The 20,182-nt window shown below is 44.8% G+C and overlaps 1 protein-coding gene across 2 annotated transcripts; it reads left to right on the top strand.

Moving 5' to 3' along the window:
- The first annotated feature begins 1,183 nt into the window (after positions 1-1,183).
- On the top strand, positions 1,184-12,611 carry LOC136757142 (tumor necrosis factor receptor superfamily member 5). Of its 2 annotated transcripts, XM_066712374.1 has the most exons (11): positions 1,185-1,569; positions 6,275-6,521; positions 7,137-7,212; positions 7,314-7,439; positions 7,692-7,853; positions 8,394-8,487; positions 8,595-8,674; positions 8,827-8,925; positions 9,211-9,227; positions 11,183-11,357; positions 11,870-12,610. In XM_066712374.1, the coding sequence occupies exons 2-11, from the start codon at positions 6,474-6,476 to the stop codon at positions 12,103-12,105; spliced, it is 1,113 nt and encodes a 370-aa protein (XP_066568471.1). In that variant the 5' UTR covers positions 1,185-1,569; positions 6,275-6,473; the 3' UTR covers positions 12,106-12,610. The 2 variants fall into 2 exon arrangements, with proteins under 2 accessions (XP_066568472.1, XP_066568471.1); XM_066712375.1 differs by lacking the exon at positions 6,275-6,521 and having other exon boundaries at positions 1,184-1,569; positions 11,870-12,611.
- Positions 12,612-20,182: the final 7,571 nt, after the last annotated feature.

The raw sequence follows: 20,182 nt of genomic DNA on the forward strand, positions 1-20,182 counted from the left end.
CAGTGTGTCTGTCAGTCAGTCAGTGTGTCAGTCAGTCAGTCGGTGTGTCAGTCAGTCAGTCAATGTGTCAGTCAGTCATTCGGTGTGTCTGTCAGTCAGTGTGTCAGTCAGTCAGTGTGTCTGTCAGTCAGTCGGTGTGTCAGTCAGTCAGTCAGTGTGTCAGTCAGTCAGTGTGTGTCAGTCGGTGTGTCAGTCAGTCAGTGTGTCAGTCAGTCATTGTGTCTGTCAGTCAGCGTGTCAGTGTCAGTCAGTCAGTCAGTCAATGTGTCAGTCTGTGAGTATATCAGGTAATGGCACAAAGACGCTCTAGAGCAGGGGTTCCCAATGTCTGGTGATGGAGGGCAAATTTACAGAGGTTGCATGGGATGGGGGTGGCACAGTAGAAATGAATCACTGATGAAAACGAAATATGTCAAAAATCATATTTTTTAATTTCCTATACATTTCTGTTAGGGAACATTTATGAACTTGAATTGTTCTTCTATTACAACTATTACATGTGCAATTTGTAACTGAAAATGTTCATGAAGTGTAGAAATATAGTAAAACTTCAGAAAAGGGGTGGTTGAAGGTTGGCTTTGGGGGGCCGCATCAAACATCCTCTAGGGCCGCACTTTGGGAACCCCTGCTCTAGAGCAACACAAGCTGGAGGCCACCGCAGCCTGCAGAGGGACCACAGCTCAGTACTGGCCCACCGTAATGGTCCCCGAACAGAGCCCGATCCGAGGCCAGTCCACACTGAGCTCCACAGCCTGGGCCAGAGACAGGACCCGCAGACAGGCAGCCCAGAGACGAGGCAGTGTGAGCGGAGGACGAGGCAAACTCCCTGCTGCTGTCCCAAACACCCTGTCCTCAGAGTCCCAGCCTGAGCCCTGACCTCAGCTCACCCAGGGACAGCGCTCTGGACACAGACAGCGGCCCCTCTCTGACCCACACAGCCCGGCAGTCCCTGCAACATGTCTGCAAACAGATATTCAAATGTGACATGTATATTTCCTGTGTCAATTGTCCCCGCTGCCTGTCCTTTGAGCTCTAGCTTTGGGAACAGGGCTGTGTATTAGTCCTGCCAATGAAACTGAGCTGGACTGCAGTGGCAGGGTGGCAGGGCGCTGTGTTCAGCAGACGGGGACAGTAATGGTCGAGAAATCCATTAAGCGAAAGCGAAACTTAAGCTGCGGAGCCGTAACAGGAAGTCGCCATTTTTGAGAGTCGTCCGCTCCTGTGCCGTTCCCGTCAGACAGACGCAGCCCGGCGCCTCTTCCTCACGCCGCACGACCTGGGTCAGTTCCCCGACCCCGACCCCGACCCCGACCCGCGGCGCCCCAGCGCCCCACTGCCGCTCCGGACGATTTTCTCTCGGTTGTGCTTTGTGTTTTTAGTCGTAAGAAGTGGCACATCGTCGGTCTGAGTCTTTGACGAGTCTGTAGGGGCCCGTTTTGTTAAGCAGCGGATACAACATTTTTTTTAAAGGATTTTATATTAGTTTTTTATTACGTTAAAAGACAGTATTCTTTTTTTTTTTCATTACCCAACATGCCAATTTCAGTCTGTGTTCGGTAACGATGATAGGTAACGTATTATTATTATTATTATTATTATTATTATTATTATTATTATTATTAGTGTATTTCCAGTTTGTAGGACGTGCTGTACGGTGTAGAGCTCTGATATTGCACACAATGTAGAAATCCAATCTTTCATTGCATTAGCTGAAATTATTGTTATTATAATTATTGTTGTCGTCCTGTTATTGTAGTGTCCAGTCAGTCAGTGTTAATGTGCTGTAGTGTCCAGTCAGTCAGTGTTAATGTGCTGTAGTGTCCAGTCAGTCAGTGTTAATGTACTGTAGTGTCCAGTCAGTCAGTGTTAATGTACTGTAGTGTCCAGTCAGTCAGTGTTAATGTGCTGTAGTGTCCAGTCAGTCAGTGTTAATGTACTGTAGTGTCCAGTCAGTAAGTGTTAATGTGCTGTAGTGTCCAGTCAGTCAGTGTTAATGTACTGTAGTGTCCAGTCAGTGTTAATGTGCTGTAGTGTCCAGTCAGTCAGTAAGTGTTAATGTGCTGTAGTGTCCAGTCAGTCAGTGTTAATGTACTGTAGTGTCCAGTCAGTGTTAATGTGCTGTAGTGTCCAGTCAGTCAGTCAGTGTTAATGTGCTGTAGTGTCAAGTCAGTCAGTGTTAATGTACTGTAGTGTCCAGTCAGTCAGTGTTAATGTACTGTAGTGTCCAGTCAGTCAGTGTTAATGTGCAGTAGTGTCCAGTCAGTCAGTGTTAATGTGCTGTAGTGTCCAGTCAGTCAGTGTTAATGTACTGTAGTGTTCAGTCAGTCAGTCAGTGTTAATGTACTGTAGTGTCCAGTCAGTCAGTGTTAATGTACTGTAGTGTCCAGTCAGTGTTAATGTGCTGTAGTGTCCAGTCAGTCAGTCAGTGTTAATGTACTGTAGTGTCCAGTCAGTCAGTGTTAATGTACTGTAGTGTCCAGTCAGTCAGTGTTAATGTACTGTAGTGTCCAGTCAGTCAGTGTTAATGTGCAGTAGTGTCCAGTCAGTCAGTGTTAATGTGCTGTAGTGTCCAGTCAGTCAGTGTTAATGTACTGTAGTGTTCAGTCAGTCAGTCAGTGTTAATGTACTGTAGTGTCCAGTCAGTCAGTGTTAATGTGCTGTAGTGTCCAGTCAGTGTTAATGTGCTGTAGTGTCCAGTCAGTCAGTGTTAATGTGCTGTAGTGTCCAGTCAGTCAGTGTTAATGTGCTGTAGTGTCCAGTCAGTCAGTCAGTGTTAATGTGCTGTAGTGTCCAGTCAGTCAGTCAGTGTTAATGTGCTGAAGTGTCCAGTCAGTCAGTCAGTGTTAATGTGCTGTAGTGTCCAGTCAGTCAGTGTTAATGTGCTGTAGTGTTCAGTCAGTCAGTCAGTGTTAATGTACTGTAGTGTCCAGTCAGTCAGTGTTAATGTGCTGTAGTGTCCAGTCAGTGTTAATGTGCTGTAGTGTCCAGTCAGTCAGTGTTAATGTGCTGTAGTGTCCAGTCAGTCAGTGTTAATGTGCTGTAGTGTCCAGTCAGTCAGTCAGTGTTAATGTGCTGTAGTGTCCAGTCAGTCAGTCAGTGTTAATGTGCTGAAGTGTCCAGTCAGTCAGTCAGTGTTAATGTGCTGTAGTGTCCAGTCAGTCAGTGTTAATGTGCTGTAGTGTCCAGTCAGTCAGTCAGTGTTAATGTACTGTAGTGTCCAGTCAGTGTTAATGTGCTGTAGTGTCCAGTCAGTCAGTCAGTGTTAATGTACTGTAGTGTCCAGTCAGTCAGTGTTAATGTACTGTAGTGTCCAGTCAGTCAGTCAGTGTTAATGTACTGTAGTGTCCAGTCAGTCAGTGTTAATGTACTGTAGTGTCCAGTCAGTCAGTGTTAATGTGCTGTAGTGTCCAGTCAGTCAGTGTTAATGTACTGTAGTGTCCAGTCAGTCAGTCAGTGTTAATGTACTGTAGTGTCCAGTCAGTCAGTCAGTGTTAATGTGCTGTACTGTCCAGTCAGTCAGTGTTAATTTGCTGTAGTGTTCAGTCAGTCAGTATTAATGTACTGTAGTGTCCAGTCAGTCAGTGTTAATGTACTGTAGTGTCCAGTCAGTCAGTCAGTGTTAATGTGCTGTAGTGTCCAGTCAGTCAGTGTTAATGTGCTGTAGTGTCCAGTCAGTCAGTCAGTGTTAATGTGCTGTAGTGTCCAGTCAGTGTTAATGTACTGTAGTGTCCAGTCACTCAGTCAGTGTTAATGTACTGTAGTGTCCAGTCAGTCAGTGTTAATGTGCTGTAGTGTCCAGTCAGTCAGTCAGTGTTAATGTGCTGTAGTGTCCAGTCAGTCAGTCAGTGTTAATGTGCTGTAGTGTCCAGTCAGTCAGTGTTAATGTGCTGTAGTGTCCAGTCAGTCAGTCAGTGTTAATGTGCTGTAGTGTCCAGTCAGTGTTAATGTGCTGTAGTGTCCAGTCACTCAGTCAGTGTTAATGTACTGTAGTGTCCAGTCAGTCAGTGTTAATGTGCTGTAGTGTCCAGTCAGTCAGTCAGTGTTAATGTACTGTAGTGTCCAGTCACTCAGTCAGTGTTAATGTACTGTAGTGTCCAGTCAGTCAGTGTTAATGTGCTGTAGTGTCCAGTCAGTCAGTCAGTGTTAATGTGCTGAAGTGTCCAGTCAGTCAGTCAGTGTTAATGTGCTGTAGTGTCCAGTCAGTCAGTGTTAATGTGCTGTAGTGTCCAGTCAGTCAGTGTTAATGTGCTGTAGTGTCCAGTCAGTCAGTGTTAATGTGCTGTAGTGTCCAGTCAGTCAGTCTGTGTTAATATGCTGTAGTGTCCAGTCAGTCAGTGTTAATGTGCTGTAGTGTCCAGTCAGTCAGTGTTAATGTGCTGTAGTGTCCAGTCAGTCAGTGTTAATGTGCTGTAGTGTCCAGTCAGTCAGTCAGTGTTAATGTGCTGTAGTGTCCAGTCAGTCAGTGTTATTGTGCTGTAGTGTCCAGTCAGTCAGTGAGTGTTATTGTGCTGTAGTGTCCAGTCAGTCAGTCAGTGTTAATGTACTGTAGTGTCCAGTCAGTCAGTCAGTGTTAATGTGCTGTAGTGTCCAGTCAGTCAGTGTTAATGTACTGTAGTGTCCAGTCAGTCAGTGTTAATGTGCTGTAGTGTCCAGTCAGTCAGTGTTAATGTGCTGTAGTGTCCAGTCAGTGTTAATGTGCTGTAGTGTCCAGTCAGTCAGTGTTAATGTGCTGTAGTGTCCAGTCAGTCAGTGTTAATGTACTGTAGTGTCCAGTCAGTGTCAATGTGCTGTAGTGTCCAGTCAGTCAGTCAGTGTTAATGTACTGTAGTGTCCAGTCAGTGTTAATGTACTGTAGTGTCCAGTCAGTCAGTCAGTGTTAATGTGCTGTAGTGTCCAGTCAGTCAGTCAGTGTTAATGTACTGTAGTGTCCAGTCAGTCAGTCAGTGTTAATGTGCTGTAGTGTCCAGTCAGTCAGTGTTAATGTACTGTAGTGTCCAGTCAGTCAGTGTTAATGTGCTGTAGTGTCCAGTCAGTCAGTGTTAATGTGCTGTAGTGTCCAGTCAGTGTTAATGTGCTGTAGTGTCCAGTCAGTCAGTGTTAATGTGCTGTAGTGTCCAGTCAGTCAGTGTTAATGTACTGTAGTGTCCAGTCAGTGTCAATGTGCTGTAGTGTCCAGTCAGTCAGTCAGTGTTAATGTACTGTAGTGTCCAGTCAGTGTTAATGTACTGTAGTGTCCAGTCAGTCAGTCAGTGTTAATGTGCTGTAGTGTCCAGTCAGTCAGTGTTAATGTGCTGTAGTGTCCAGTCAGTCAGTGTTAATGTGCTGTAGTGTCCAGTCAGTCAGTGTTAATGTACTGTAGTGTCCAGTCAGTGTCAATGTGCTGTAGTGTCCAGTCAGTCAGTCAGTGTTAATGTACTGTAGTGTCCAGTCAGTGTTAATGTACTGTAGTGTCCAGTCAGTCAGTGTTAATGTGCTGTAGTGTCCAGTCAGTGTTAATGTGCTGTAGTGTCCAGTCAGTCAGTCAGTGTTAATGTGCTGTAGTGTCCAGTCAGTCAGTCAGTGTTAATGTGCTGTAGTGTCCAGTCAGTCAGTCAGTGTTAATGTGCTGTAGTGTCCAGTCAGTCAGTGTTAATGTGCTGTAGTGTCCAGTCAGTGTTAATGTGCTGTAGTGTCCAGTCAGTCAGTGTTAATGTGCTGTAGTGTCCAGTCAGTCAGTGTTAATGTACTGTAGTGTCCAGTCAGTGTCAATGTGCTGTAGTGTCCAGTCAGTCAGTCAGTGTTAATGTACTGTAGTGTCCAGTCAGTGTTAATGTACTGTAGTGTCCAGTCAGTCAGTCAGTGTTAATGTGCTGTAGTGTCCAGTCAGTCAGTGTTAATGTGCTGTAGTGTCCAGTCAGTCAGTGTTAATGTGCTGTAGTGTCCAGTCAGTCAGTGTTAATGTACTGTAGTGTCCAGTCAGTGTCAATGTGCTGTAGTGTCCAGTCAGTCAGTCAGTGTTAATGTACTGTAGTGTCCAGTCAGTGTTAATGTACTGTAGTGTCCAGTCAGTCAGTGTTAATGTGCTGTAGTGTCCAGTCAGTGTTAATGTACTGTAGTGTCCAGTCAGTCAGTCAGTGTTAATGTGCTGTAGTGTCCAGTCAGTCAGTCAGTGTTAATGTGCTGTAGTGTCCAGTCAGTCAGTCAGTGTTAATGTGCTGTAGTTTCCAGTCAGTCAGTGTTAATGTGCTGTAGTGTCCAGTCAGGTAGTATTGACTTCCTCTCTCTCTCTCTCTAGTTTCATTGCAGATTGATTGTTGTCTGTCCATAAGAGGAGAGATCCACTGAAGACACTGACTCTCTTTATCACTCCCTCTCTCTCTCTCTGCACCACATCCGCCTTCCTCTCTGGCTTTCTTAGAAAAGCAAACTTCATCCTCTCTCTCTCTTCCTCTTTCTGCCTGACTGTGCTCTAACTCCTCCTTCTCTCTCTCAGTATGAGAGTTGGTCTCTGCTTGTCTCTCACTCTACAGGTTCTCTCACAGGTATGTCAGTGATCTCTGGTAAACGTGTGTCTGTGTGTGTGACTGCGTGTGTTTTGACTGTGTCAGTTTCTGCGTGTTTGGTATTTCTATGTGTGTGGCTGTGTGTGTGTCTTGTCTGTGTTTTTCCATGTGTATGTGTGTCTCTGAGCATCCCTCTGTGTGTGTGTGAGTGTCTGTCAGTTTGTTTATTATTTATTATTTAAGGTCCCACTATCATCATATTTGACCACACTTGTATGTTTGGAAATTGGAGGTTGTATTATTGTAAGTACCTCAGGCCAATAAAGACATGTTTATAGAATTGATCAATCTCCCTAAACTGCCGAAATGCACTGCAGACACACGGTGACTCTTTAGTTGTTTGTCAACCGATTACAGGGGTGTGTTAAAGCAGCTCGACACTGGGGGGACGTTTACGATGGTGCTGGGCCAGATCTACGCATCTTAATGCGTTCGCATACTTTACATTCTTGTTTTATGAAACCTTGTGGGGAGCCTGATAGTGGGACTTTAAAACACATGGTAGTATTCTAGGATTCATGTATATTGCATTTTTTAATAAAAACCTTATTGTTCTTATAATTATTATCATGATCATCATTATTATTGTTGCAGGTCAAACCCTCCCATCCTTGTCCAGAGGGGAAATATTTGAGCAAAAGTGGATCTTGCTGTAGCTACTGTAAATCAGGTTTGTGTGTCTCTGTGTGTCTGTGTGTCTCTGTGTATGTCAGTGTGTCCATTGCATTAACACTCTCTCTCTCTCTACTCTTTCCTGTCCACCTTCCCCAGGGCAGTACAGTGTCTCCCTGTGCTCCAGTGTGAACGAGACTGTGTGCGCCCCCTGCAGCCCGGGCACCTACACTGACTCTAAGAACGTCCGTCTCCAGTGCATGAGGTGCAAGACCTGCAGAAGGGGTGAGAGACAGAGAGAGAGAGAGAGAGAGAGATATTCACCACGTTTGTTCTTGTCTCTTCACTGTATCAGTAAATGCTTTGGCAGCACCTTTCTGATCTTGTTACGCCAAGAAAGCTGGTTTTGACTTTCAATTTGAGAGAGAAGTGAGCCAGTGGTGTGATCACACTGCCTTGTCCCATCAGTCAGTGCATCTTTACATCATCAATCCCTCTCTCCCATTTTCTGCCCCCCCACCCCCGACTCTCTGTCAGGTCTAGGTCTCGTGAGGCTCTCAGTGTGCACAGCGGAGAGAGACGCAGTCTGCGGGTGCCCTGAGGGGCAGGTGTGCGTCAAGGACCCCATAAACCAGGCGCAGTGTAAGGGCTGTGAGGATCTGATGCCCTGCCCCTCTGGGACTTACACTGAGACTGCAGGTACAGAGACACTAACTGGACACTACAGCACATTAACACTGACTGACTGACTGACTGGACACTACAGTACATTAACACTGACTGACTGACTGGACACTACAGTACATTAACACTGACTGACTGGACACTACAGCACATTAACACTAACTGACTGACTGGACACTACAGCACATTAACACTGACTGACTGACTGGACACTACAGCACATTAACACTGACTGACTGGACACTACAGCACATTAACACTGACTGACTGACTGGACACTACAGCACATTAACACTGACTGACTGGACACTACAGTACATTAACACTGACTGACTGGACACTACAGCACATTAACACTGACTGACTGACTGGACACTACAGCACATTAACACTGACTGACTGGACACTACAGTACATTAACACTGACTGACTGGACACTACAGTACATTAACACTGACTGACTGACTGACTGGACACTACAGTACAATTATTAACTTTGTAAATCTCTCTCTTCCTCTCACCCCTGTCTCTCTCTCTCTCTCTCTCTCTCTGCAGGTAACAGTTCCTCTCACCCTGTCTGTAGTCCGTGTCCCATTGGCACTTTTAACACAGAAGCCTCTTTGACTGCTGTCTGTGTCAACCACACTGAGTAAGACTCTCTTGCTGTACTATAGACTGTCATAGTTTAATATTGATTCTGCCGCTCCTGCTCTTATGTTATAATAATAATAATCATAATATCTACTTGTTTTCCAGTTGTTCAAGGTTGGGGAAAATTCAAGCAGATCCTGGAACACCTGAATCAGATGCTGTGTGTAAGGACTCTGATACAACAGGTAACTCATCCACTCAGTCAGTCAGTGTGTCAGTCAGTCAGTGTGTCAGTCAGTGCGTCAGTGTGTCAGTCAGTCAGTGTGTCAACCAGTGAGACTGTTTTACTTGCTGTAACCCCTCTCTCTCTCTCTCTCTCTCTCTCTCTCTCGCTCAGTGTGGTTCGTGTGGGTGTGCCTGGCTGCCCTGTGTCTCTGTGTCCCTGTGATGATGATCTCCTGTATCCGCAAGCGGCTGCGTCCGCACATCCGAGACTGTAAGGACAGCCTGTTACCCACAATGTTGTCTTCAGTTTTACTCTTTGTGCTTGTCAGCGTGTCCTGTGGTGTGCGTCGCTGCGTTGCTGTTACCGTGTCGTGGTATTCTGTTACCAATGGTATTTTCATTGTCATTATTCTCAGATTGATTTGTTGGCCAGGATTCCAGTGCTGGCGTTATAGACAGCAACGTTATTCATCCACACGATTCTGTTATTTCTGACATCATTTGTATTGATTATTATATTGATCATTTTTCTCTTTGTTTCTGTTTGCATTTGTAGGTCATCAGGCAGAAAAGGTAACCCATCTCCCCGTCACTGCCCTGCGTCACTGCCCTGCGTCACTGCCCTGCGTCACTGCGCTGCGTCACTGCGCTGCGTCACTGCCCTGCATCACTGTGCTGGTCTACATAGGACTGCACTCTGTTGGACTGTATTGGACAGGACTGCACTGTGGGACTGGACTTGACTGCACAGTACTGGACAGTATTGGTCTGGACTGGACTGGTCTGTATTGGACTGTATTATACCCCGTTTCCACTGGCCCTGTTCAAGGCGCCTCCGTGTGGCCGGGCTGTAACTGCAGCTCAACTGCCCGCCTGTGTCTGCACTCATTGTCGTGGGTCCAGCTGCCCTAGGAAGCGACTGTGAGACACGGAAGGACAAAACGCATCTGGGACGCTCGGCACTCTGGGATTTAGTGTTTAAAACTGGAGGCTCAAATACCATCAACATTAAAGAGCAATACACTTTACACTGAAACGTATTTATATCTAACAGTCTTAGGGTGACCAGATATTCAAAAGAAGAAACCGGTACACATTGAAAGAATATATAAAACATCTGCTCCTGTTTCACCTAGTCTAATTTTTGGAGCTGCGCCTTTAAACAATAAATAAACGTGTAAAACTTCTCCCTGTATCATGATCTGATTAACATTGACTTAAGTATAAGATATTTTCCCTTGTTATTGATCTGCGGGAGAATTAAACAGCGTTGCATTATTAAATACAGTTTAGTATTTGGTTTAAATCTGTCCTGTGTAGCCACTTAGCATCTCATGAAATATACAGTATGTCATATACAGTCACAGCCTATATACACCAATCAGCCATAACATTATGACCACTGACAGGTGAAGTGAATGACACTGATAATCTCGTTATCATGGCACCTGTCAGTGGGTGGGATATATTACGCAGCAAGTGAACATTTTGTCCTCAAAGTTGATGTGTTAGAAGCAGGAAAATGGGCAGCGTGAGGATCTGAGCGACTTTGACAAGGGCCAAATTGTGATGGCTAGACGACTGGGTCAGAGCATCTCCAAAACTGCAGCTCTTGTGGGGTGTTCCCGGTCTGCAGTGGTCAGTACCTATCAAAAGTGTACAAGGAAGGAAAAGCGGTGAACCGGCGACAGGGTCATGGGCGGCCAAGACTCATTGATGCACGTGGGGAGCGAAGGCTGGCCCGTGTGGTCCGATCCAACAGATGAGCCACTGTAACTCAAATTGCTGAAAAAGTGAATGCTGGTTCTGATAGAAAGGTGTCAGAACACACAGTGCATCGCAGTTTGTTGCGTATGGGGCCACGTAGCCGCAGACCAGTCAGGGTGCCCATGCTGACCCCTGTCCACTGCCAAATGCACCTACAATGGGCACGTGAGCATCAGAACTGGACCACAGAGCAATGGAAGAAGGTGGCCTGGTCTGATGAATCACGAGTTCAAGGTGTTGACTTGGCCTCCAAATTCCCCAGATCTTAATCCAATCGAGCATCTGTGGGATGTGCTGGACAAACAAGTCCGATCCATGGAGGCCCCACCTCGCAACTTACAGGACTTAAAGGATCTGCTGCTAACGTCTTGGTGCCAGATACCACAGCACACCTTCAGAGGTCTAGTGGAGTCCATGCCTCGACGGGTCAGGGCTGTTTTGACGGCAAAAGGGGGACCTACACAATATTAGGCAGGTGGTCATAAAGTTATGGCTGATAGGTGTATGTAGTTTCTTAAGAACAACTAATACATGTATGATGTACGAAACGGTGCCTCCTGAAACGAGTTTGAGCACAGGCGGAGGTGCACCTGGGCCACAGTGGAAACACCCTGGACTCGAACGGCCACGCTGAGGTGCACCTAGTGGAAATGGGGCATTAGACTGGTCTGTATTGGACTGGACTGTATTGGTCTGTATTGGACTGTACTTGTGAGTGCCCAGTCTAGCAGGTTCCTTACCCTCGTCTTGTTAATCCACAGGGGGGCCACAAGACCTCCCAGCTGCCTCTGCTGTCCAGCTCCTCCAGCAGCTCCTCCAGCATCCAGCAGTGCCTCTCGCCGCCCCCTGCCCTGCCCCCGGCCCCCCTGGAGCAGGACCAGCACGTGGGACACGCCATCAGCCGAGCCCCCCACTGTTCCCACCCCATCATCACAGGTAGCTGCACCCCCTGTCACCTTCATTATTTAGACTGCAGGGAAGTTCGTATTGTAGCCGGTTAGTAGTGCTCTGTAATACAGCGAGTTTACTGAGAGAGCCCGAGAAACACTGTACATACTGCAGATAGACACTACAAACTGCAGATACTGCAGATAGACACTGTACACACTGCAGATACTGCAGACACACTGTACATACTGCCGATAGACACTGTACACACTACAGATAGACACTGTACGCACTGCAGATACTGCAGACAGACACTGTACTTACTGCAGATACTGCAGATAGACACTGTACACACTGCAGATACTGCAGATAGACACTGTACACACTGGAGATACTACAGATAGACACTGTACATACTGCAGATACTAGATAAACATTATTGTATCTCTCTGTCAGTGTTAATATAATAACCCTCTCTTACCCCCTCTCTCCCTCTCTCTCCTTCTCTGTCCCCATTTCCCTCTGTCTCTCTCTCTCTCTCTCTCTCTCTCCCTCTACAGGGGGGATGACAGTCAATGGCAATGTCTTCATCTATAACGGCTCCACCATCAACAACGCCCCCCTGGCCTCGGCGCCCTCCCCTGCCCCTGCCCCCTCCCCGTCGCTCCCTCACTCGGTGGAGGAGAGTCCAGTGCCCACGCAGGAGCAGCAGGGGCCGCCAGGGAGCGTCCAGGAGAGAGGGAAGGATTTCCACATCTCGGTGGAGGAGAGCAGAGAGAGGGACTGTGGACTGTAGAGTGTGCTATAGACTGGACTGTAGACTGGTATATTATGGACTGTACTTTATAGACTGTTATTATTATTTATTTTTGATCTGATTATGGACAGTACACTAGACTATTGTCTGTATTATATGCTCTTGATATGTATACATACAAGGCCTTATAGACTTTATTATTGACTGTGCTATGTACTATAGCCTATACAAAGTATTGTGTTCTACTATTATATACTGTGCTAATTAACGAGGAAGGCACTGAAAACTAGTCACTCTGTGTACACCTCTCTGTGTCTCTCTCAAATTCAAAGTGCTTTATTGGCAGGACCTGTATTACGTATTGCCAAAGCAATAGTGACAGATGTCAAACAGCTTCAAATGCATATATACACTCACCTAAAGGATTATTAGGAACACCTGTTCAATTTCTCATTAATGCAATTATCTAACCAACCAATCACATGGCAGTTGCTTCAATGCATTTAGGGGTGTGGTCCTGGTCAAGACAATCTCCTGAACTCCAAACTGAATGTCTGAATGGGAAAGAAAGGTGATTTAAGCAATTTTGAGCGTGGCATGGTTGTTGGTGCCAGACGGGCCGGTCTGAGTATTTCACAATCTGCTCAGTTACTGGGATTTTCACGCACAACCATTTCTAGGGTTTACAAAGAATGGTGTGAAAAGGGAAAAACATCCAGTATGCGGCAGTCCTGTGGGCGAAAATGCCTTGTTGATGCTAGAGGTCAGAGGAGAATGGGCCGACTGATTCAAGCTGATAGAAGAGCAACTTTGACTGAAATAACCACTCGTTACAACCGAGGTATGCAGCAAAGCATTTGTGAAGCCACAACACGTACAACCTTGAGGCGGATGGGCTACAACAGCAGAGGACCCCACCGGGTACCACTCATCTCCACTACAAATAGGAAAAAGAGGCTACAATTTGCACAAGCTCACCAAAATTGGACAGTTGAAGACAGGAAAAATGTTGCCTGGTCTGATGAGTCTCGATTTCTGTTGAGACATTCAGATGGTAGAGTCAGAATTTGGCGTAAACAGAATGAGAACATGGATCCATCATGCCTTGTTACCACTGTGCAGGCTGGTGGTGGTGGTGTAATGGTGTGGGGGATGTTTTCTTGGCACACTTTAGGCCCCTTAGTGCCAATTGGGCATCGTTTAAATGCCACGGCCTACCTGAGCATTGTTTCTGACCATGTCCATCCCTTTATGACCACCATGTACCCATCCTCTGATGGCTACTTCCAGCAGGATAATGCACCATGTCACAAAGGTCGAATCATTTCAAATTGGTTTCTTGAACATGACAATGAGTTCACTGTACTAAACTGGCCCCCACAGTCACCAGATCTCAACCCAATAGAGCATCTTTGGGATGTGGTGGAACGGGAGCTTCGTGCCCTGGATGTGCATCCCACAAATCTCCATCAACTGCAAGATGCTATCCTATCAATATGGGCCAACATTTCTAAAGAATGCTTTCAGCACCTTGTTGAATCAATGCCACGTAGAATTAAGGCAGTTCTGAAGGCAAAAGGGGGTCAAACACAGTATTAGTATGGTGTTCCTAATAATCCTTTAGGTGAGTGTATATATATATATATATATATATATATATATATATGTATATGTATATGTATATGTGTATATCTATATATATGTATATATATATATATATATATATATATATATATATATATATATATATATATATTACAAACATATACATGTAAATACACATACATACACCTATTTATGGTCATTGATTATGGTCATTGACAATAAACAGATAGATATATATACATAAAAGTAAATTAGTAAATTTAAACTGATTGGGAGAAATAATAATATTATCAATAATACTATGAACATTAGTATCTTTAACATTGTCTGTATACAGGGGTCCCTCCTATGTGAGGGACTCAGGGGCCCCTGTGGCCCTCAGGCTGTGGCATGCAGCTGTAAACTGGACTGCTGGTCTCCTCTCCCCGGAGGACTGGGAGTTATTCCGAGTCTGGCAGGTCGGGGACTTTCTGACAGAGCTCTGTTCTTTTGGGGACAAATTGTGTTCTTATATGTATATATTTTTCTCTCTCTCTTGTACAGTTTCTCACCAGCTAGATCAGCACAATGTTTAATGCTGTATGTGTTTTTAACAAGGGCACTTTTTATTGTTACCCTAAACCCTAAAAAACATTAAAACAATTGAATCATTGTGACCATTTATTTTTGCTACTATATTTATCTCACCCTCTCTCTTAGTGTTAAGAAACGCACTGAGCACATGAGCACCACAGGGCAGCCATTCATGCTCAGAGCATTATGGGTGCAAATTATTATTATTATTTATTAGCAGATGCCCTCATCCAGGGTAGTAATGCAATAATGTAACATTATTAGTAATCATGTAAACAGGAGAATAATTTTGGGGGAATTCTACTGACATCTTACAACTGATACTATTACCGTCAAAAGTGACCATCTCTGAAACTCTCCTGTCAGTGTTAATGTACTGTAGTGTCCAGTCAGTCAGTGTTAATGTGCTGTAGTGTCCAGTCAGTCAGTGTTAATGTACTGTAGTGTCCAGTCAGTCAGTGTTAATGTGCTGTAGTGTCCAGTCAGTCAGTGTTAATGTGCTGTAGTGTCCAGTCAGTGTTAATGTGCTGTAGTGTCCAGTCAGTCAGTCAGTGTTAATGTGCTGTAGTGTCCAGTCAGTCAGTGTTAATGTGCTGTAGTGTCCAGTCAGTCAGTGTTAATGTACTGTAGTGTCCAGTCAGTCAGTGTTAATGTGCTGTAGTGTCCAGTCAGTCAGTGTTAATGTACTGTAGTGTCCAGTCAGTCAGTGTTAATGTGCTGTAGTGTCCAGTCAGTCAGTGTTAATGTGCTGTAGTGTCCAGTCAGTCAGTGTTAATGTGCTGTAGTGTCCAGTCAGTGTTAATGTGCTGTAGTGTCCAGTCAGTCAGTCAGTGTTAATGTGCTGTAGTGTCCAGTCAGTCAGTGTTAATGTGCTGTAGTGTCCAGTCAGTCAGTGTTAATGTACTGTAGTGTCCAGTCAGTCAGTGTTAATGTGCTGTAGTGTCCAGTCAGTCAGTCAGTGTTAATGTGCTGTAGTGTCCAGTTAGTCTCACTCTCTAAAGCTACAAAACACCAATAAAGATTTGATCCAAAAATCGTTTTTTTATTTAAGAAAATATGAAATGTAAAAAAAAACAAAAAAAAAAAGCAGCAATCACACAAGCAACACAAGTAACCGTACTGAAGCCCACACATGGCGATTCTCTGAAGATGTGTGCTGTGGGTGCAGGCTGTTATCTTATATGTCCTATTGAAATACAGGTGTCAGTAGAGAGCAGAGCTGCAGCCTGTGATCACAGATGGATTTCAATCGGCAGTGGAGAGACCCCTCCCCCCGTCTCTCCCACCTCTGTTTCTCTCTCTTTTTTCTTAGTGACATATCACACAATGCACTGCCATGGTAATGGGTGGCAGAGTGTTCAGAGCATGATGGGAAATTTGCTCCAGTGGTGGCTGGCAGTGTTGAGCAGGTGCATGTGTATTTTGCAATTAGAGAGTGTGTGTAGATGTATATTGCAAAGTTAAAATACTGACACAATTGTCACGTTTTGTTAGGGTTGTCAGGGTTTTGTCTTACTGTCTTTATCATTCTGTCTCTTATACACTCACCTAAAGGATTATTAGGAACACCATACTAATACTGTGTTTGACCCCCTTTCGCCTTCAGAACTGCCTTAATTCTACGTGGCATTGATTCAACAAGGTGCTGAAAGCATTCTTTAGAAATGTTGGCCCATATTGATAGGATAGCATCGTGCAGTTGATGGAGATTTGTGGGATGCACATCCAGGGCACGAAGCTCCCGTTCCACCACATCCCAAAGATGCTCTATTGGGTTGAGATCTGGTGACTGTGGGGGCCAGTTTAGTACAGTGATTCGACCTTTGTGACATGGTGCATTATCCTGCTGGAAGTAGCCATCAGAGGATGGGTACATGGTGGTCATAAAGGGATGGACATGGTCAGAAACAATGCTCAGGTAGGCCGTGGCATTTAAACGATGCCCAATTGGCACTAAGGGGCCTAAAGTGTGCCAAGAAAACATCCCCCACACCATTACACCACCACCACCAGCCTGCACAGTGGTAACAAGGCATGATGGATCCATGTTCTCATTCTGTTTACGCCAAATTCTGACTCTACCATCTGAATGTCTCAACAGAAATCGAGACTCATCAGACCAGGCAACATTTTTCCAGTCTTCAACTGTCCAATTTTGGTGAGCTTGTGCAAATTGTAGCCTCTTTTTCCTATTTGTAGTGGAGATGAGTGGTACCCGGTGGGGTCTTCTGCTGTTGTAGCCCATCCGCCTCAAGGTTGTACGTGTTGTGGCTTCACAAATGCTTTGCTGCATACCTCGGTTGTAACGAGTGGTTATTTCAGTCAAAGTTGCTCTTCTATCAGCTTGAATCAGTCGGCCCATTCTCCTCTGACCTCTAGCATCAACAAGGCATTTTCGCCCACAGGACTGCCGCATACTGGATGTTTTTCCCTTTTCACACCATTCTTTGTAAACCCTAGAAATGGTTGTGCGTGAAAATCCCAGTAACTGAGCAGATTGTGAAATACTCAGACCGGCCCGTCTGGCACCAACAACCATGCCACGCTCAAAATTGCTTAAATCACCTTTCTTTCCCATTCAGACATTCAGTTTGGAGTTCAGGAGATTGTCTTGACCAGGACCACAGCCCTAAATGCATTGAAGCAACTGCCATGTGATTGGTTGTTTAGATAATTGCATTAATGAGAAATTGAACAGGTGTTCCTAATAATCCTTTAGGTGAGTGTATGTGTATATATATTACATTTACCCACTTTATCTTTGCCCCTCTGCTGTACAGTACACTGTATAATAGACTGCTGTACAGTCTATCTCCCTCTCTCCCTCTCCATCTCCCTCCCTCTCTCTCAGCAGTACAGGGCATCTCTGCAGGCCCCCAGAGGGAGCTGCTCCCCACACAACAGCCCCTTGCCCTCTGCCCCGCTGCCCCCGCTCTCTTCCTGCACGGGGCCTGGACCCTCCTCTTGCTGCACACAGCGTGTCTCTGTGGCCAGAAACAGCCCTGCGAGAGGGGGAGAGAGAGAGAGAGAGAGAGAGAGAGTCAGGGTCTCAGTCAGTCAGTGACTGCAGGGTGACTGACAGGTCCAGGAGCAAACATCACTGTACAGTGCACTCGTGCGTCACACTGAAGGCAACGCTGGGGTCTGTGCCAAGGGGCACATGGGCATAACAGGCAATGTCTTCAACATAACAGTTCACAAGGTAAACGCTCTGCCCTCGTTATAATTAATGACACACTGACTGACTGACACACTGACCACGAACCACCTAACCAATTAAAGGACCCAGTTACCCAATTAAGGGAGTGGGGGGTTGCTGACCTGTGGCTTTGGACTTTCCCCAGATGGACAGACGGACTCTGTAGTGAAGGACGAGGATCAGAGCCGTTATCACGAGGAACAAGCCCACCGCACTCAGACAGAAAGGCTTCCAAAAGACTTCTGAGAGAGAGAGAGAGAGAGAGAGAGAGAGAGATTTATTACACAAAAACTAAATTTCCCATGAGCACTTGAACACAGCCCATAGACTCCCAGTGAGGTGCATTGTGGGGACTGTCATTTGTACTATCCCAAACAGACCACAGAGACACTCCTGACACAGAGAGATCTACACAGTTTCTCTCTCTCGCGCTCTCACTCTCACTCTGTCTCTAGCCCTCTGTCCGCTGTATTGACCCCTGATCCTGTGCCTTACCTGTCTGGTGATCTGGCCATGCGCTGGGGTCTTTGTCATCTCTGCCTGCAACACATCAGCACAACTGTATTGACACACAACTAATTACTACTAGTAGTAGGTGCAGTAGACTTATTTAGCAGTAGTAGTAGTTACCTTTTGTACTGTTGTCAGGGTTGGTAGCACTAGTAGTAGCTCTGGTAGTAGTCGTAACATCAGTAGTAGAAGCAGTAGCAGTAGCAGTAGCAGTAGTAGTAACTTCCACACAGCTGCTACACTTGTCGTCAATGCATTGGTACCCGGCCTGGCAGCCACACACCGATCCCCGGACCACCGTGCACTCAGACCAGGGCACAAAAACTGCAACAGCAACACGTCACGCTTGGTACACAACGTCAACATTCTTAATGTGCAATTAGACTGTTCTTGTCTGTACTGCACTATACTGTAGTGTGTGCTATTATACTGTACTGTACTGTGTGCTATTATACTGCACTATACTGTACTGTGTGCTATTATACTGCACTGTACTGCACTATACTGTAGTGTGTGCTATTATACTGTACTGTACTGTACTGTGTGCTGTTATACTGCACTATACTGTACTGTGTGCTATTATACTGCACTGTACTGTACTGTGTGCTATTATACTGCACTATACTGTAGTGTGTGCTATTATACTGCACTGTACTGCACTATACTGTATTGTGTGCTATTATACTGCACTGTAGTGTGTGCTATTATACTGCGCTGTACTGTACTGTGTGCTATTATACCGCACTATACTGTACTGTGTGCTATTATACTGCACTATACTGTACTGTGTGCTATTATACTGCACTGTACTGTGTGCTATTATACTGCACTGTACTGTGTGCTAATATACTGCACTGTATTGTACAGTGTGCTATTATACTGTATTGTACAGTGTGCTAATATACTGCACTGTATTGTACAGTGTGCTATTATACTGCACTGTACTGTACTATACTGTACTGTGTGTTATTATACCACACTATACTGTACTGTGTGCTATTATACTGGACTATACTGCACTACACTCTACTGTGTGTTATTATACTGGACTATACTGCACTATACTCTACTGTGTGCTAATATACTGCACTGTACTGTGTGCTAATATACTGCACTGTATTGTACAGTGTGCTATTATACTGTATTGTACAGTCTGCTAATATACTGCACTGAATTGTACAGTGTGCTATTATACTGCACTGTACTGTACTATACTGTACTGTGTGTTATTATACCACACTATACTGTACTGTGTGCTATTATACTGGACTATACTGCACTATACTCTACTGTGTGTTATTATACTGGACTATACTGCACTATACTCTACTGTGTGCTAATATACTGCACTGTACTGTGTGCTAATATACTGCACTGTATTGTACAGTGTGCTATTATACTGTATTGTACAGTCTGCTAATATACTGCACTGTATTGTACAGTGTGCTATTATACTGCACTGTACTGTGTGCTATTATACTGCACTGTACTGTGTGCTATTATACTGCACTGTACTGTACTATGCTGTACTGTGTGTTATTATACTGGACTATACTGCACTATACTCTACTGTGTGCTATTATACTGCACTGTACTGTGTGCTATTATACTGCACTGTACTGTACTGTGTGCTATTATACTGTATTGTACAGTCTGCTAATATACTGCACTGTATTGTACAGTGTGCTATTATACTGCACTGTACTGTGTGCTATTATACTGCACTGTACTGTACTGTGTGCTATTATACTGTATTGTACAGTCTGCTAATATACTGCACTGTATTGTACAGTGTGCTATTATACTGCACTGTATTGTGTGCTATTATACTGCACTGTACTGTACTATACTGTACTGTGTGTTATTATACTGCACTATACTCTACTGTGTGCTATTATACTGGACTATACTGCACTATACTGTACTATGTGTTATTATACTGGACTATACTGCACTATACTGTACTGTGTGTTATTATACTGGACTATACTGCACTATACTGTGTGCTATTATACTGCACTATACTGTACTGTGTGCTATTATACTGGACTATACTGCACTATACTGTAATGTGTGTTATTATACTGGACTATACTGCACTATACTCTACTGTGTGCTATTATACTGCACTGTACTGTGTGCTAATATATTGCACTGTATTGTACAGTCTGCTATTATACTGTATTGTACAGTCTGCTAATATACTGCACTGTATTGTACAGTCTCCTA

This window comes from Amia ocellicauda, chromosome 1 (assembly GCF_036373705.1).
Source record: "Amia ocellicauda isolate fAmiCal2 chromosome 1, fAmiCal2.hap1, whole genome shotgun sequence".
Taxonomy (NCBI): Eukaryota; Metazoa; Chordata; class Actinopteri; order Amiiformes; family Amiidae; genus Amia; species Amia ocellicauda.

Bases quoted from the DNA above. Each gene is read 5' to 3' on its own strand.
- LOC136757142 (XM_066712374.1), top strand. From the start codon at position 6,474: ATGAGAGTTGGTCTCTGCTTGTCTCTCACTCTACAGGTTCTCTCACAG. The intron at 7,213-7,313 runs GTTTGTGTGTCT...CACCTTCCCCAG, and splicing joins CTGTAGCTACTGTAAATCAG to GGCAGTACAGTGTCTCCCTG. The intron at 8,675-8,826 runs GTAACTCATCCA...TCTCTCGCTCAG, and splicing joins TAAGGACTCTGATACAACAG to TGTGGTTCGTGTGGGTGTGC.